At 39.6% G+C, this 12,491-nt stretch overlaps 1 protein-coding gene across 1 annotated transcript; it reads left to right on the top strand.

Moving 5' to 3' along the window:
* The first annotated feature begins 682 nt into the window (after positions 1–682).
* med10 (mediator complex subunit 10) lies at positions 683–3,510 on the top strand. Its single transcript, XM_015011795.2, has 4 exons — positions 683–942; positions 1,031–1,114; positions 1,460–1,562; positions 2,803–3,510. Exons 1-4 carry the CDS (start codon positions 821–823, stop codon positions 2,896–2,898), a joined length of 405 nt encoding a protein of 134 aa, XP_014867281.1. The 5' UTR covers positions 683–820; the 3' UTR covers positions 2,899–3,510.
* The last annotated feature ends 8,981 nt before the right edge of the window (positions 3,511–12,491 follow it).

Here is a 12,491-nt window from a genome sequence, read left to right as displayed (position 1 = left end):
TTGTTGTTGTCGTTTGTCTCATATATTCAATCATGAAGTGTATTCAAAATTCATCAGAAATAAATAATTAAATAAATAAATAAAGTCAAAATATTAGATTGGAAATTCATTAAGGGAAATGTGAATCATGTTTTCTAACAGTAATCATAATTGTCTATGATTATTAAATTTACAAAGGATTTTTCATTAAATAAAAAAAAAGGACAATCCTGAGTGTCCTCTTCGTGCGACTCTTATACAATGTGAGTATCTTCAGTCAGAGGCTTCTTCATATGCCCTGTAATACTGACTGCTACAGGCAATCCTTCCAGCTCACAGCCATGAGCAACGATATTTAATTTCCCTCTGGAGTTAATCATATTAATTAATTATTAATTTAATTAGTAATATTAAATGTGTTTAATAAAATGTCAATTCTGAATTTAATTGAAACACCACCGAATATTTCATAAACCCTGTAAACGTCATTTCTTTTTGAATTTAACGTTGTAATATAAACTGGGGTACTATTTTTAAAGCATAATAATTTCAAATGTGTTAAATCTAAACTTCACCCGTCTCATTAACAAAGAGCAGCCCTTCTCTCAAGCGGCGCGACACTTTGCGACACAACACGACAACCTTTTACCACTTGTTTCCGAGGTAACACAATTGCGTAGACAGCAGGCTCTCACCAGCGATTGGCTGGCTGCAGACCGTAAAGCGTAGCGGCGTTCTGCTTGTCCTAGCGTAGGTGGCTAAACAGTAAACACCGATAATTTAGTGGCGGCGTTTCTGACACGTCGCTGTTGGAGCCGGTTTATTTGTTAAAAGCATCAAAATGGCTGAAAAGTTCGACAATCTCGAGGAGCACCTGGAGAAATTCATCGAGAACATTCGGCAGCTGGGAATCATCGTCAGCGACTTCCAGCCGAGCAGCCAGGCGGTTCTGAACCAGAAACTGTGAGTTAGCTTCATACTAGCTTCATTTAAAGACAGTCTTACGGTAGAAAGCTTCATGTTGAGCCCCTACATTCACCACTCCCTCCAGGAACTTCATGATATCCGGGCTACAAGACATCGATAAGTGCCAAAAGCAGCTTCATGACATCAACGTCCCTCTGGAGGTGTTCGAGTGAGTCATGTAGATTGTTCTGTTGCACATTGTTACAATTCAGCTTCCTTTTTATACAAATAGGAGAGAAAAACTCCCCTTTCTTACTGCGACGCAGTTAAAACCTGTGATGCTGTGTAAAACCACGCCGAACTCCATAACAAAATTAGCCAATTTAAGATCATAATCACTTTCTGGTGTTTCTTTACATCCAAATGAAACATAAATTTACTATTCATCTTTCATACCAGTAAAAAAAACATTCGGCCTGCGGATGTACACAAAACATTTACTAAAATCATTAAGTTTGTGCTTTATCTGTGCCAGGTCTTATCATGATTTCATGTAAACCCTGTGTTTCCAAAGGTACATCGACCAAGGCCGAAACCCACAGCTGTACACCAAGGAATGTCTGGAGAGAGCCTTGGCAAGGAATGAGCAGGTCAAAGGAAAGATAGACACCATGACGGTAAGAGATTATAGCGAGGACACAGACGTTACAGTGGGAAAAAACCTGCAAAAGTCTGGGATTTGATGTCAGTGTTTCCAGAACTGGTTAAGTATTGAGAAAGATAGGGCAAGGAAAGTATTTGTATTGAATTTATTCTCTAAAAGTCATCTGTCTATACATCTGTTCATCCTACAGAGATGTCATTTTTTTCGAGTCAGACTATTAATATAATGGTTAGAAATTGACTAAACAAGCGCAAAAATGTGTAAAATGTCCCGTAAAAAAATTTATCAACATATTACTGTTCCTATTTATTTCAGGTTTTATTTTATTATTTATTTATTTATTTATTTCTATGCATTCTCGGTATTTTTGGATGGCTAAAATAAGAACTTGAGTGAATTTTACAAACAAGAATTGGGCACAAAATTTAAAAAAAAAGTTACAACATATAGTTGTATTTTTTTAAAAACTCTTCTTTGCCATAGGATTAGATCACACATTCAAACCTGATCCTATATTTACTGATATCTTGTTAACTGTCTCACGCCTTCAACTTAGCTGTTTTGTAGCCATTAAAAGATCCAAATACTGAAATAATTGAGTCTTTACTTGACTTTTATTTGCAAAAATGTAGAGTTCTTAGAAGCTGGTTAGCTTAAAAATATACTAGCTGGTGCCAATTCCTCACCACAACTTCTCCTAACATTATTCTCGTCATTGTAGCCAATGAAAGCAGGCTGCTGGCATTGCCTTCCCAAAGTAATTTATCTGATTCTGGCTCCAAATGGTCACAAAAACAATGCAATCTTCAAGACAAAGCTTGTTTTATACTTTCTTTTTGGCACATTCCACTTTGTAAGTATGTTGTAATTTCTCCCGACGGTGGAGCTCACATACTTTATGCTTTCTGCTCAAATTAAAATGGCAGAAAGAGGAGAGGAGGGTTGGAGAAACTGTCAATCAAAACCACAAAGATAGAAAAAGCTGAAGAGGTGAAATGACCGTCACCCATGGCGACGGCAACAGAAAAAGAGCAAATTAAAATTACATTAATTTCTTTTGTTTTGACTCAAAAACTCTGGTATTTCACAAAATCTATAAAATCCTAAAACGAATCTGACATTCCTGATTATGTTGAGAGAAGATCATCTTCTCACCAGAACCGTCACTGTCTTCATTCTAAAATCACCAGGATTTTTAGATCACCATTACTTTGTCTTCTATTGTTTTTTTTTTTGTTTTTTTTCCGCTGTAGAAATTCAAGAGCCTCCTTATTTCCGAGCTCAGCAAAGTTTTTCCTGAGGAAATGGCCAAATACAAGGATATACGTGGAGAAGATGGGCCTTCCTAGTGTCTGCCGCTCACGACCCTCTCCCCGACCTTCACCCTGTGACCCGTCCTGTCTGGAAGGTCTGAATGAAGATCCAGAATGCTTCTCATTTCTGCTACACATCGTGCGGCTGCTGACGGTGATGAAGGTCATAGGTCAGAGCAGAACCCCGGCCCCGTCAGCCATTACCTTCTTGTAGATTGAAACTTATTTAAAACCTTTTTTTTTTTTTTTTTTTTTTTTTTTTTGGAGAAACGTCACTTTAACGCCTTGGATGTGTTGTGAGAGTGTGAACTCATTTTCTTCATTCAGCTTTAAGTTTTACAGAGAGAAACGTTCCACAGCTCATTTCTAAGTATTAGGGAAGAGACTCCGTCGGATTCACAAACTGTATATTTATACCTGTATTTTTTATAACGCTTCTTTATCATTGTGCAAACTCATGAGATTTTGTATCAAGCTCAGGATACTAAAGGCCATGGTGATTGAATGGAGATGTTTTTTGACTAACTTTGTGCCTCAGCGTACAATCTTTGTCACGTGTTTATATTGTAATGTTTATTAAATCCATTTTTTGTATGCTGAAATGGTAGCATTTGTAAAGTACGAGGAAATAAATTCTTTGAAGATAAATTGGATCTTTTCTTTGACAGAAACATGTTCATTAACTTTACTATATATTCTGTAGCTCTGTAATGAGCTTTAAATGATGTGAACCTTGTCTTTAATCAAACGTTTAAAAAAAATGTAGATAACGTAACTATTGAAATTTTAAAAGCAATAGAAATAGCATTTGTGTTTGCACAAAAATGTTAGTACATATTTTTTACTGAAAATAATCATACTTTGAGAATATTGGCTCATGCCTACATGAAAGTGTAACTTTTTTACATTTCCAATTAAAAATTTTTTTTTATTAAAAATATATAAATTTAAAAGACAGGGTTTATAGCTGTGCAGATCATTTGAGAAATATACAAGATGTTATTTAAAAGTTTAAGAAAAAGAGGCAATGTACCCTCCACAGATCTGCCTTTGACGTTGTTAGGATTGTTCGGCTCAGGTTGCACCTTGTGTGAAACTATATCTGGCCTGTAAAAGTCTGCAGCGCTGAAACAGAGAGATGGACGCACAGAGATAGACGAGGCTGCGTCATCCTGTTGCTAACAGCGCAGTGTGCCTCCACCTTAAGGGATTAACCACAGCGTCAGCTTCACCTGACCCCTGAGGCCTGATACTCTGAGACAGGAGGAGGAGGAAAATGAGCCCTGTTATTGCCTGGTGACGTACAAAGCCCTGTTTCACGTTCCAACCTCAAACCTCTTTGTATTCTATTGGGATTTAGTGTGAAAGACCAACAAAAAGTTGTTCTGGAGGAGAAAGTGTTGATGTTTCTCAACATTTTTTCAAAACAAAAACTGACATTTATATATATGAATAATGTATCCTTTACTTGGAGACTAGAGTTGGGTAGTGTAAACGACTGCCTTTGTAGGTCACCTCATAATCTGCCTAAACTGATGGGTTGAGCAATGAGAGGATTAATGAAAGAAGAAGCTAAGAAGCCTATGTTCACTCTGGGTGAGCTGCGAAGATTTACCGCTTAGGTGCGAGGATCTATGAACACAAGAGTTACTATCCACTCACTACACAAGGAAAAGTGGTTGAAAGAAAGCCAAAAGATGGATGCAGTTCACCAAAAGCCTTGAAAGAAAGCTTAATTGGTGTTTCTGTCACTACATTATGACAGACCGTTACAGCATCCTCATCACTGCAGATGCTGCACCAAACCGCCTATCCATCTCCTGCACTACTTTTCCCTCATTCGTGAACAAGTCTCTGAGATACTTAAACTCCTCAGCTTGAGGAAGGACTTCTTCCTCAACCTGGAGAAGGCACTCTACCCTTTTCCTTTTCATTATCTCAGATTTGGACGCACCAATTCTTATCCTGGTTGCTTCAAACTTTACTGCAAACCGCTCCAGGGAAAGCTGTAGATCTCAACCTGATGAAGCCAAAGGGCAGAAACATGATCCAGAGGCCACCAAAATGGATTTCCTCAACACTTTGGCTGCACCTAGAAGTTCTGTCCATAAAAGCTATAAATAGAATCGGTGACAAAGGGCAACCTTGACATCCAGCTGCCACCGAAAACAAGCGTTACTGCCAGCAATGCGGACCAAGTTTTGACACAGATCATACAGGGACCTGGTACCTCTTAGTCCCAGAGTACCACCCGTGGGATTCCTCTAGGGACATGATTGAACACCTTCTCCAAGTTTACAAATCACATGTAGACTGGTAGCTGGGATCTGGTCCAGTGTTCCATGACTAGAACGAAAACCAGGATAGAAACCATGTATCATTTTAATTCTGCTTCATGGTAATCCGCTATCTGTTGCTCTAACTCGAGAAGTAAACTTTCTACAATCACCTCGTGTACTCGCTCTTCAGAGGTGATGTAAACAGTTCCAGTTTTAAGCCAAAGCACGATCATTGATCGTCCTGCATTTCTCTGTTATTCACTTTGTTCTTAGTTTTGCCTCACCCTTTGGCCTTCCTTTCAGATTGTGGATGAAAGCATTCCGACCGGAGCTGCAGCAGTCAAGGGCGCCCTTTTCACTCCAATAATAAGCCAATTCGGGTAGATCGGAAACATTTTAAATTAAATAGCTTTTCTTTTTTTCTTTTTCTTTAAACCCATTTTGTGTTTGTGCTGGAGAACCACCGACTTTTCTTTCACAGGGTGACTCTGCGTGGGCGTCCATTACGTCGTGATGCTTCGCTAAGCAGTGAGGAGCAAAAGGAAGAGGCAGTGAGTATTGTACTGTAACGATGCCTTTGTATGCAGCGCCGAGGTGCGCTGGATGACTCACTCGAGGAATCTTTCACCTCATCTGTCCTTCCCTGCACTCTCACAAACACACCTCTTCATCCCAAAGACTGCTTCTCCCCGTCCTTCAAGGATGTGAGTGGGGTTAATTGAAATGATTCGTAAGAGGGAGGGTCCTTGTCCCCTTACCGTTAGCCCTGATTCTCTCTGAATTTTATTGGTCCTTTGATAAGGGGAGTTCATAAACCATGCCGATGGAGGTAAAAACTGGCAGAACGCGCAATGTTTCATTTCTCTCTGCAAGAGGAGCCCATTCTTCTCCAATTTCATGATGTAAGGAGGGCGCTGAGCAAACAGCTTTCCTCAAACAAAGGCAGGTATCACCCTGGAAGGGAGCGTTTGGTGGGGTGTCAGGTGGCGTGATGCTCCGCAGGCTCTAAATACTTAATTTACTGAAAACACGGAAAAAGGTCAAGGAGAGAAACGCGACAATAAGATACAGCTGATGGAAGGGGTGGGGGGAATACACGTTGCTTCCATTTCTTGCTTTGGCTCTTTGCTGTATTTTCTTACAAAATAACTCACATCCCTCTACATTTTTCATGTTTTGTTGCATTAAACCACAAACTTCAATGTATTTTGTGGAGATTTAGCACTGTAAAATTTATAGACTTCACTGTGAATTTATGTCTATATATGTACATAATTCTGCATTAATTTGTATTTGCTTATTCCTAATAAAATTAGCTGAGTTTGCCGTTCCAACGCGTCAAGATGAAATAGACATATCAATATTTCAGTAAGGCAGTATTGGCTTTATTTTCTATTTAATATAATTTTAAAAGGTGGATTTGCTAAACCTGACAGAAACTAGCTTCAGAATGGAAACACCAACATCATGAGACGCATCATTCCTAATTTATTTAACAATACTGTTAAATAAAGGTAACTCGTTTATTCCATCAAGTGAGTTATGTTTTTGGATGCTTATATGACAATTTACTAATCTTTGCACTCATGTCAGTGTGTGAAATGTAAGTATTTCAATGGATTTGAACCAGCATGTGGTCAAATGGCTCTATATCGCCTCCTAAAGGTAACCAATATTAAACTGAAATGTAGAAGTTTGGTACACAGATCTCTTCAAGACAAGGGGAGGGGAGGTAAAAGGATTGGTAAGTACTAAAACCAACAGGAAGTGGGTCATTTTGGGTCAAAGAGTCATTTCTAAGATTTCCATCACAGTTGGGTCGGTAAGCGGTACCCCATCACCCTCTTGCAGACATCTGTCTTTTTGTTTTTTGGCCAACTCAACCTACTCACTGTCCCCTACTACTTAAGATTGATGCTAACTTTTCCTGACTGTGAATTGGGGATAAAATCAGGCAAAAAGTCATCCAGTGTGTCACCACATTTATCTGTCCAGACCACACAGTTCCAGTTAAAGTCCAGATATTACATTTATATTTGTGGTGGTAGGACATACAAACATTTTTCTTGGCTCGCTTCCCAAAAGACTCCAGGCGTGACGATTACACGTGATTGTTTGCTGACGTAAAGAATGCACATATTGAAGCCACATTTCTAACTGTAAGCTGTGGAGAGGATTTACCTCACTGAGGTGGCCAGTTAAATATGAATCCCCCGTCTAGTCGCGAAGCAGAAACAGGCGTCTTATCTAAATCCGAGGGTAATGGGAAGTTATGACTTACTAATTAAAAGTTCCCAGAAACTCTGATAATTTTTTTAAGGTATAAATTTAGAACTGCACCAGTTAGCTATTTTAAATTATTTTTGTGAGTGGGATTATACCACACCAACAGAAGATGAAGACTTTTACCAGTGGTACATAACAGTTTCAAAGGTTCACACAGTAAAAGTTTTTTTTAAAATAAAAACGAGTGACGCAGCCGTGACGGGGAGGACTCAAAGGCTTTTCATGAAGGAAACGGGTCCGGGACCATTTCATTCTTCCACGCACTCTGCGTATTTCAGACTGGTGCGGCAGTTGAAATGTAAAAAAAAAAATCCCATGGTGCCCTTGGGTTTGGTGCAGGAAACACAAATGCAGGGGGGTGGGGGGGAACTGCTGCTTTTGATGAAATTAGCATAATGTCTTTCTAATGCTAATGTGAAGTGCCTCCGACTGACCGCGGCGGCTCGCGCGGCCCACAGCCGTGACGGGGCTGACATGGCGGCGGCTGCTGCTGCTGCTGCCTCCACTCTCCTGTCCGCGCCATTGTGTCTGCTGCCTGTTCTCCTTCGGCTCGGTGACACTCATTCACCTTCTCAATGAGGGTCAGGAGGCAGACCCCCTATTCCTTCTGTCGCCGGGGTCGCCATGGAAACACCACTCCCATTGGCGTCACCCTCACTGCATCAATAGCTTTTTGCTGTGTGTGTGTGTGTGTGTTAAGAGAGTGCTGTGTGGCTAATGTTATAAGTGTGTGCTGTGGTAATGAGCCCAGCTGAAAAGTATTAAAAGTCTGCCGTGGCTCCCTTCACATACATGATATGCGCAACACGTCACGGCCGCGGCAGCTGTCTTACATAATGATCTGTGGCTGGCGGACACATCAGAATTTGATGGAATTAGCAAAAAGTCAGCGAGTCCTTAAAGGGATAGTTCAGGGTATTTTGAAATTAGGTTCTGTTGAACATTTTTAAACGGATATCTTTCAGCTCACCTTCTTATTGGACATCTGATTTGGAACTTGGAAAATCCGGTTTCAGAATAAAATGTTACATTTGGAGCTAACAAGTGTATTTGAAAGGAGATTTAAAAAAAAACAGTGGAAAACGCAAAAGAGTTAAATGAGAGCGCTATTTCATTAACCTTTACCTATTATTCAACACCTTAGTACTGGGCCATTATTTACAGAGAAATCATTGAATACTTATAGAGGAAATTAAGGAAAGAGGCAGTGCACCATTTAACATACTGAAAATGGGACATGTAAAACATTTCCTATCAAAGTGAACAGTTGGATGAAAAGTAAAGTTAAAAAATATACACTGACAACAAAATCATACAAAAATCATCAATGGAAATCAAATTTATTAACCAATGGAGGCCTGGATTTGGAGCCACACACAAAATTAAAGTGAAATGTTCCCTTTATTTTTTTGAGCAGTATATATTGTCGCTGTTTCTGTGCATTCAGTGGTTACTCCCATGGGAAATGCTTTATCTGCTTTCAGTATGTGTTTCACAGAGGAAGATTATTCCAGATTATACCAGAACCACCAAAAGAACGACCAAAGGACAACATGAGAATGGATCAGGTTGGTTATAGTGATGGGACTTGATTAAAAATTTGAATCAAGCTAATTGCATATTAATTGAAGACTATATAGCAACAAAAACAAGCAAAAACATTTTCAATTAAATTTTATTCTGTTATTTAGGTTATTCAACCATCAGAGGTCACATACTCATGTCAAATTACTTCTTAAGAAATGTGGACTGTGGATGCTGATGTTAGCATGGGGACGTCTTTGCTAGCTGCTACACATTTAGCCTTGAAATGCTACATTAGGCTTGAAAACTCCGCTGACAAGCTAACTCCTTTTAGCACGACTTGAGCACAACAATAGTATTTTTTAGCGTCCCGTCAGATCAGTTTTGTTTTAAGCATGTACCGCTGTTGTCATATTTACAGGTTCACCAGAAATGCATGAATACCAGAATCTTTTATTTATCCATTTTTTAGATTTTTTTTTAGGATATAGATGTTCTTTCAAGCTTTGGTGCCTATCCTCCAGGACCAATGTTGCGCTCTCTTTGTGTGAAGTTGTTGGATATTCTGAGTTTACAATGCAGTGACAAACATGGCTGCCATGCACACAAAACTGGAGCTGTTTCAAGATGATAGTAGTTTGTTTCATCCTTTGCCCCTCTTGGATTAACCATTAGCTCCAGCCTCTGGAAACTGCTAATCTGAATTTACACTATATTAAAACACAAAGCGAACAATCTCATGTCTGCATTGGAGATACTAACCACTTATAATCTTTTAAAAGAACCTTACTTTAATCAGGCACAAGCAAAAAAAAACAAAAACCAAACACATATCTTACAAAGCGTACCGATATCCCGTCTTCCTGATTTGATATCTCCCAGTAATTGGATGATAAAGACATTAAATGAAAGCCATAAATTAGCTCAATCACGCCTGCTGCACGACTCAGAGCAGCTAACAGCAGCGGCTGAATCACTGCCCTCTGAACAAGAGACACAGATGGCACTTAATGGATGGAAAACAGTATTTGCATCTGTGCTTTGTGACCCCCACTGCTGGCATGTGAGCTTTGCTCCTTTCCTCTCACTTTCTCTTTTGTCAATTTCGCTCAAATCCCAGCCTTTGTGTGTGTGCGTGTGTGTGTGTGTGTGTGTGTTTGCTCACAGGCGGCGAGACTAGAGGGAGGATGAAGGCGGCAGGAAAAGAAGAGAGAACAGCGACGACAACGACGACAGGGGGTTTAATTATCTGAGACAGGCTCGCTCTTTTAGCTTTGGTCGTTAAATGTTAACAGTAAAAATGACAATGAGGATGATATATCTCAGTGTGGGTGTGTGCGTCCTAAAGGGAGGCACAACAAAGAGAAGGCACAGCGGCAGCGCCGAGTCTGAGAAGCATGAGCAGAGGAAGTCACTTTGTTCACTTGTTGGCAGCGTCTCATTTTAAAAAATCTGTGCAGGATCAAATTCATAACTATGAAGTGTAAATGTGAATGTAAGCAGCTCCTCCTAGACGTAAACCGGGCGATTAGGGTGTCTGATGAGTTCCTGGGTGCACAATCCATGGGAAGTCGACCAGGAGAGATTCCCGTGTTTTTCCAGCCGGCGGCTGTTTGTTGCCTGAGGCTGGGCTGGGATTTTTTTTAAAACATTTTTTTGTATCTCTATTTGTACAAAATACACAAAACTTAAAAGCTGTTATGAAACAGACACTGACTTTTTTATTTTGGGCCAATTTATTGGTTTGTTGTTGGAAAAAATGACTTTAACATTCACTCTGTAAAGTTAAACCGACCTGCATAAGACAGACACTCGTATGTGTGTGTTTTCTTCCTGGACATACAGTATGACTCAAAAGTTTTGAGTCATACTGTACGCCACACAATTCAAACAACAAATATTTTATTTGGCACTGATGCCAATTTAGGCATGAATGCATAAATGCCTAGGCAAATTAATAACAGTAAAATACGACATAACAGTGACTGAAGAGATGTTTTAAAATTTACAGGGGAGGTGCCATTTTGACAGGAGCTTGTGAGTTTGAGAGACTTGGTCCCAAATGGTGGCATGAAATGTTAATTTGCTTGTTGACTATTTTCTCCCATAGTCAGCTGCTGCTCATAAGCCCTGTTGTCCTCAGGGTGCCTCTTTTATCCCCGAGGACACACACACACACACGCACACACGCACGCACGCACGCACACACACACACACACACACACACACACACACACACACATGCACACAACAGCCTCCATAAAACCCACTACCACGCCCCGGCTTTGTTTTGCCATTTGGCATCAACTTCTGTCCTCTGATTTGAACCCTACAGAGGTCACGGCATAAATGCCAATCAGGCCTCCCCTATTTACTCCCCGACTCGATACGACATAAAACAGCTAATGCAAGGTGACCCGGCCACATTCACATCACACAAAATACCGCCCCCAAACATCTGACCGTGTAGCAGACATACAGATCAAAAAGTTACTGCCAGTGATTAAACTACTGAGTGGACCGGGTAAAAAAAACTTTTTGGACTATGCATTTAGGCTAATTTTAGCATTTTATTTATAAAATATAGCTATCCAAAATAAGCGTGTGAAGAGAGTGCATTCATAAGCGGCAATAAGACCTTTAAATTTGAAGAAGCTTTTTTTTACATGATGAACCTGAAGTGAGCGTAACTCTATTCTGGGTTAAGAACCTCAGCTTGCTAGCAAGTTTGAATTTAGCGCTGTTGCTAGCTAAAACTGGGAACAAACTTAAATTCTTACTCTAACATCAAAACTTCAAAACTGAACCAGTTGTTTAAAAGTTCTTGACAAAGTTTATTATAAATACAACTCATAAACATAGACACTTCACACAGTGAGTTATTAAGAAGCCTTAAGGAGACGAATTAAATTTGAATCAAAAGGTTTAAGTAGCATTTACTAACATGATAAAACAACTTATGTTACAATCTCAACATTATTGAACGTAACACGCACAAACTAATTCTTGATTAAATTATTTTTACAGTTTTTAATGGGTAATATTATTTATATTCTCTTAAAATGTATTGTTATTGTAGTCTACAGGGTTATGAAGTAGCTTGCCAGTAAGTCTGTCTTTACCATTGTCGCTCCTGCTAAACTAGCTATAGCTAACTTAAGCTCTTTCTTCAACTCGGTAATGCTCACAGCTATAAGGATTAAGATAGTAGAAAAGTCGCAATAAAGTCATAAACTAAATCTGAAATTATTTGGTATTAACAGAAACTTATAAACACAGGGAGATATTTGATAAAAAAAAACCCCCTGCAAATTGGGTGATAATTTTTTAAGGCTTTACTGCGAGGGCCGAGGTTACAGTGTGTTAGCGTGCGTGAGTTGGACTTATAGGAGGATGCCTACAGTCTAATGAGAGAACCAGCATGTGTGTGTCTGTGTGTGTGTGTGTGTGTCTGCTTACGTGTGTGTTTACTGCGTCTGGCCACTGACTGTGCAATGGTAGGCTATGCTGTGTTTGATTTGTGCTGAGGTCCCCATAGCT

The sequence above is a fragment of the Poecilia mexicana genome, unplaced genomic scaffold (genome assembly GCF_051168715.1).
Source record: "Poecilia mexicana isolate PSO_F unplaced genomic scaffold, ASM5116871v1 scaffold_11, whole genome shotgun sequence".
Taxonomy (NCBI): domain Eukaryota; kingdom Metazoa; phylum Chordata; class Actinopteri; order Cyprinodontiformes; family Poeciliidae; genus Poecilia; species Poecilia mexicana.
The sequence above is the reverse complement of the archived record's forward strand: the minus strand, read 5'-3'. Positions and strand labels throughout refer to the sequence as shown.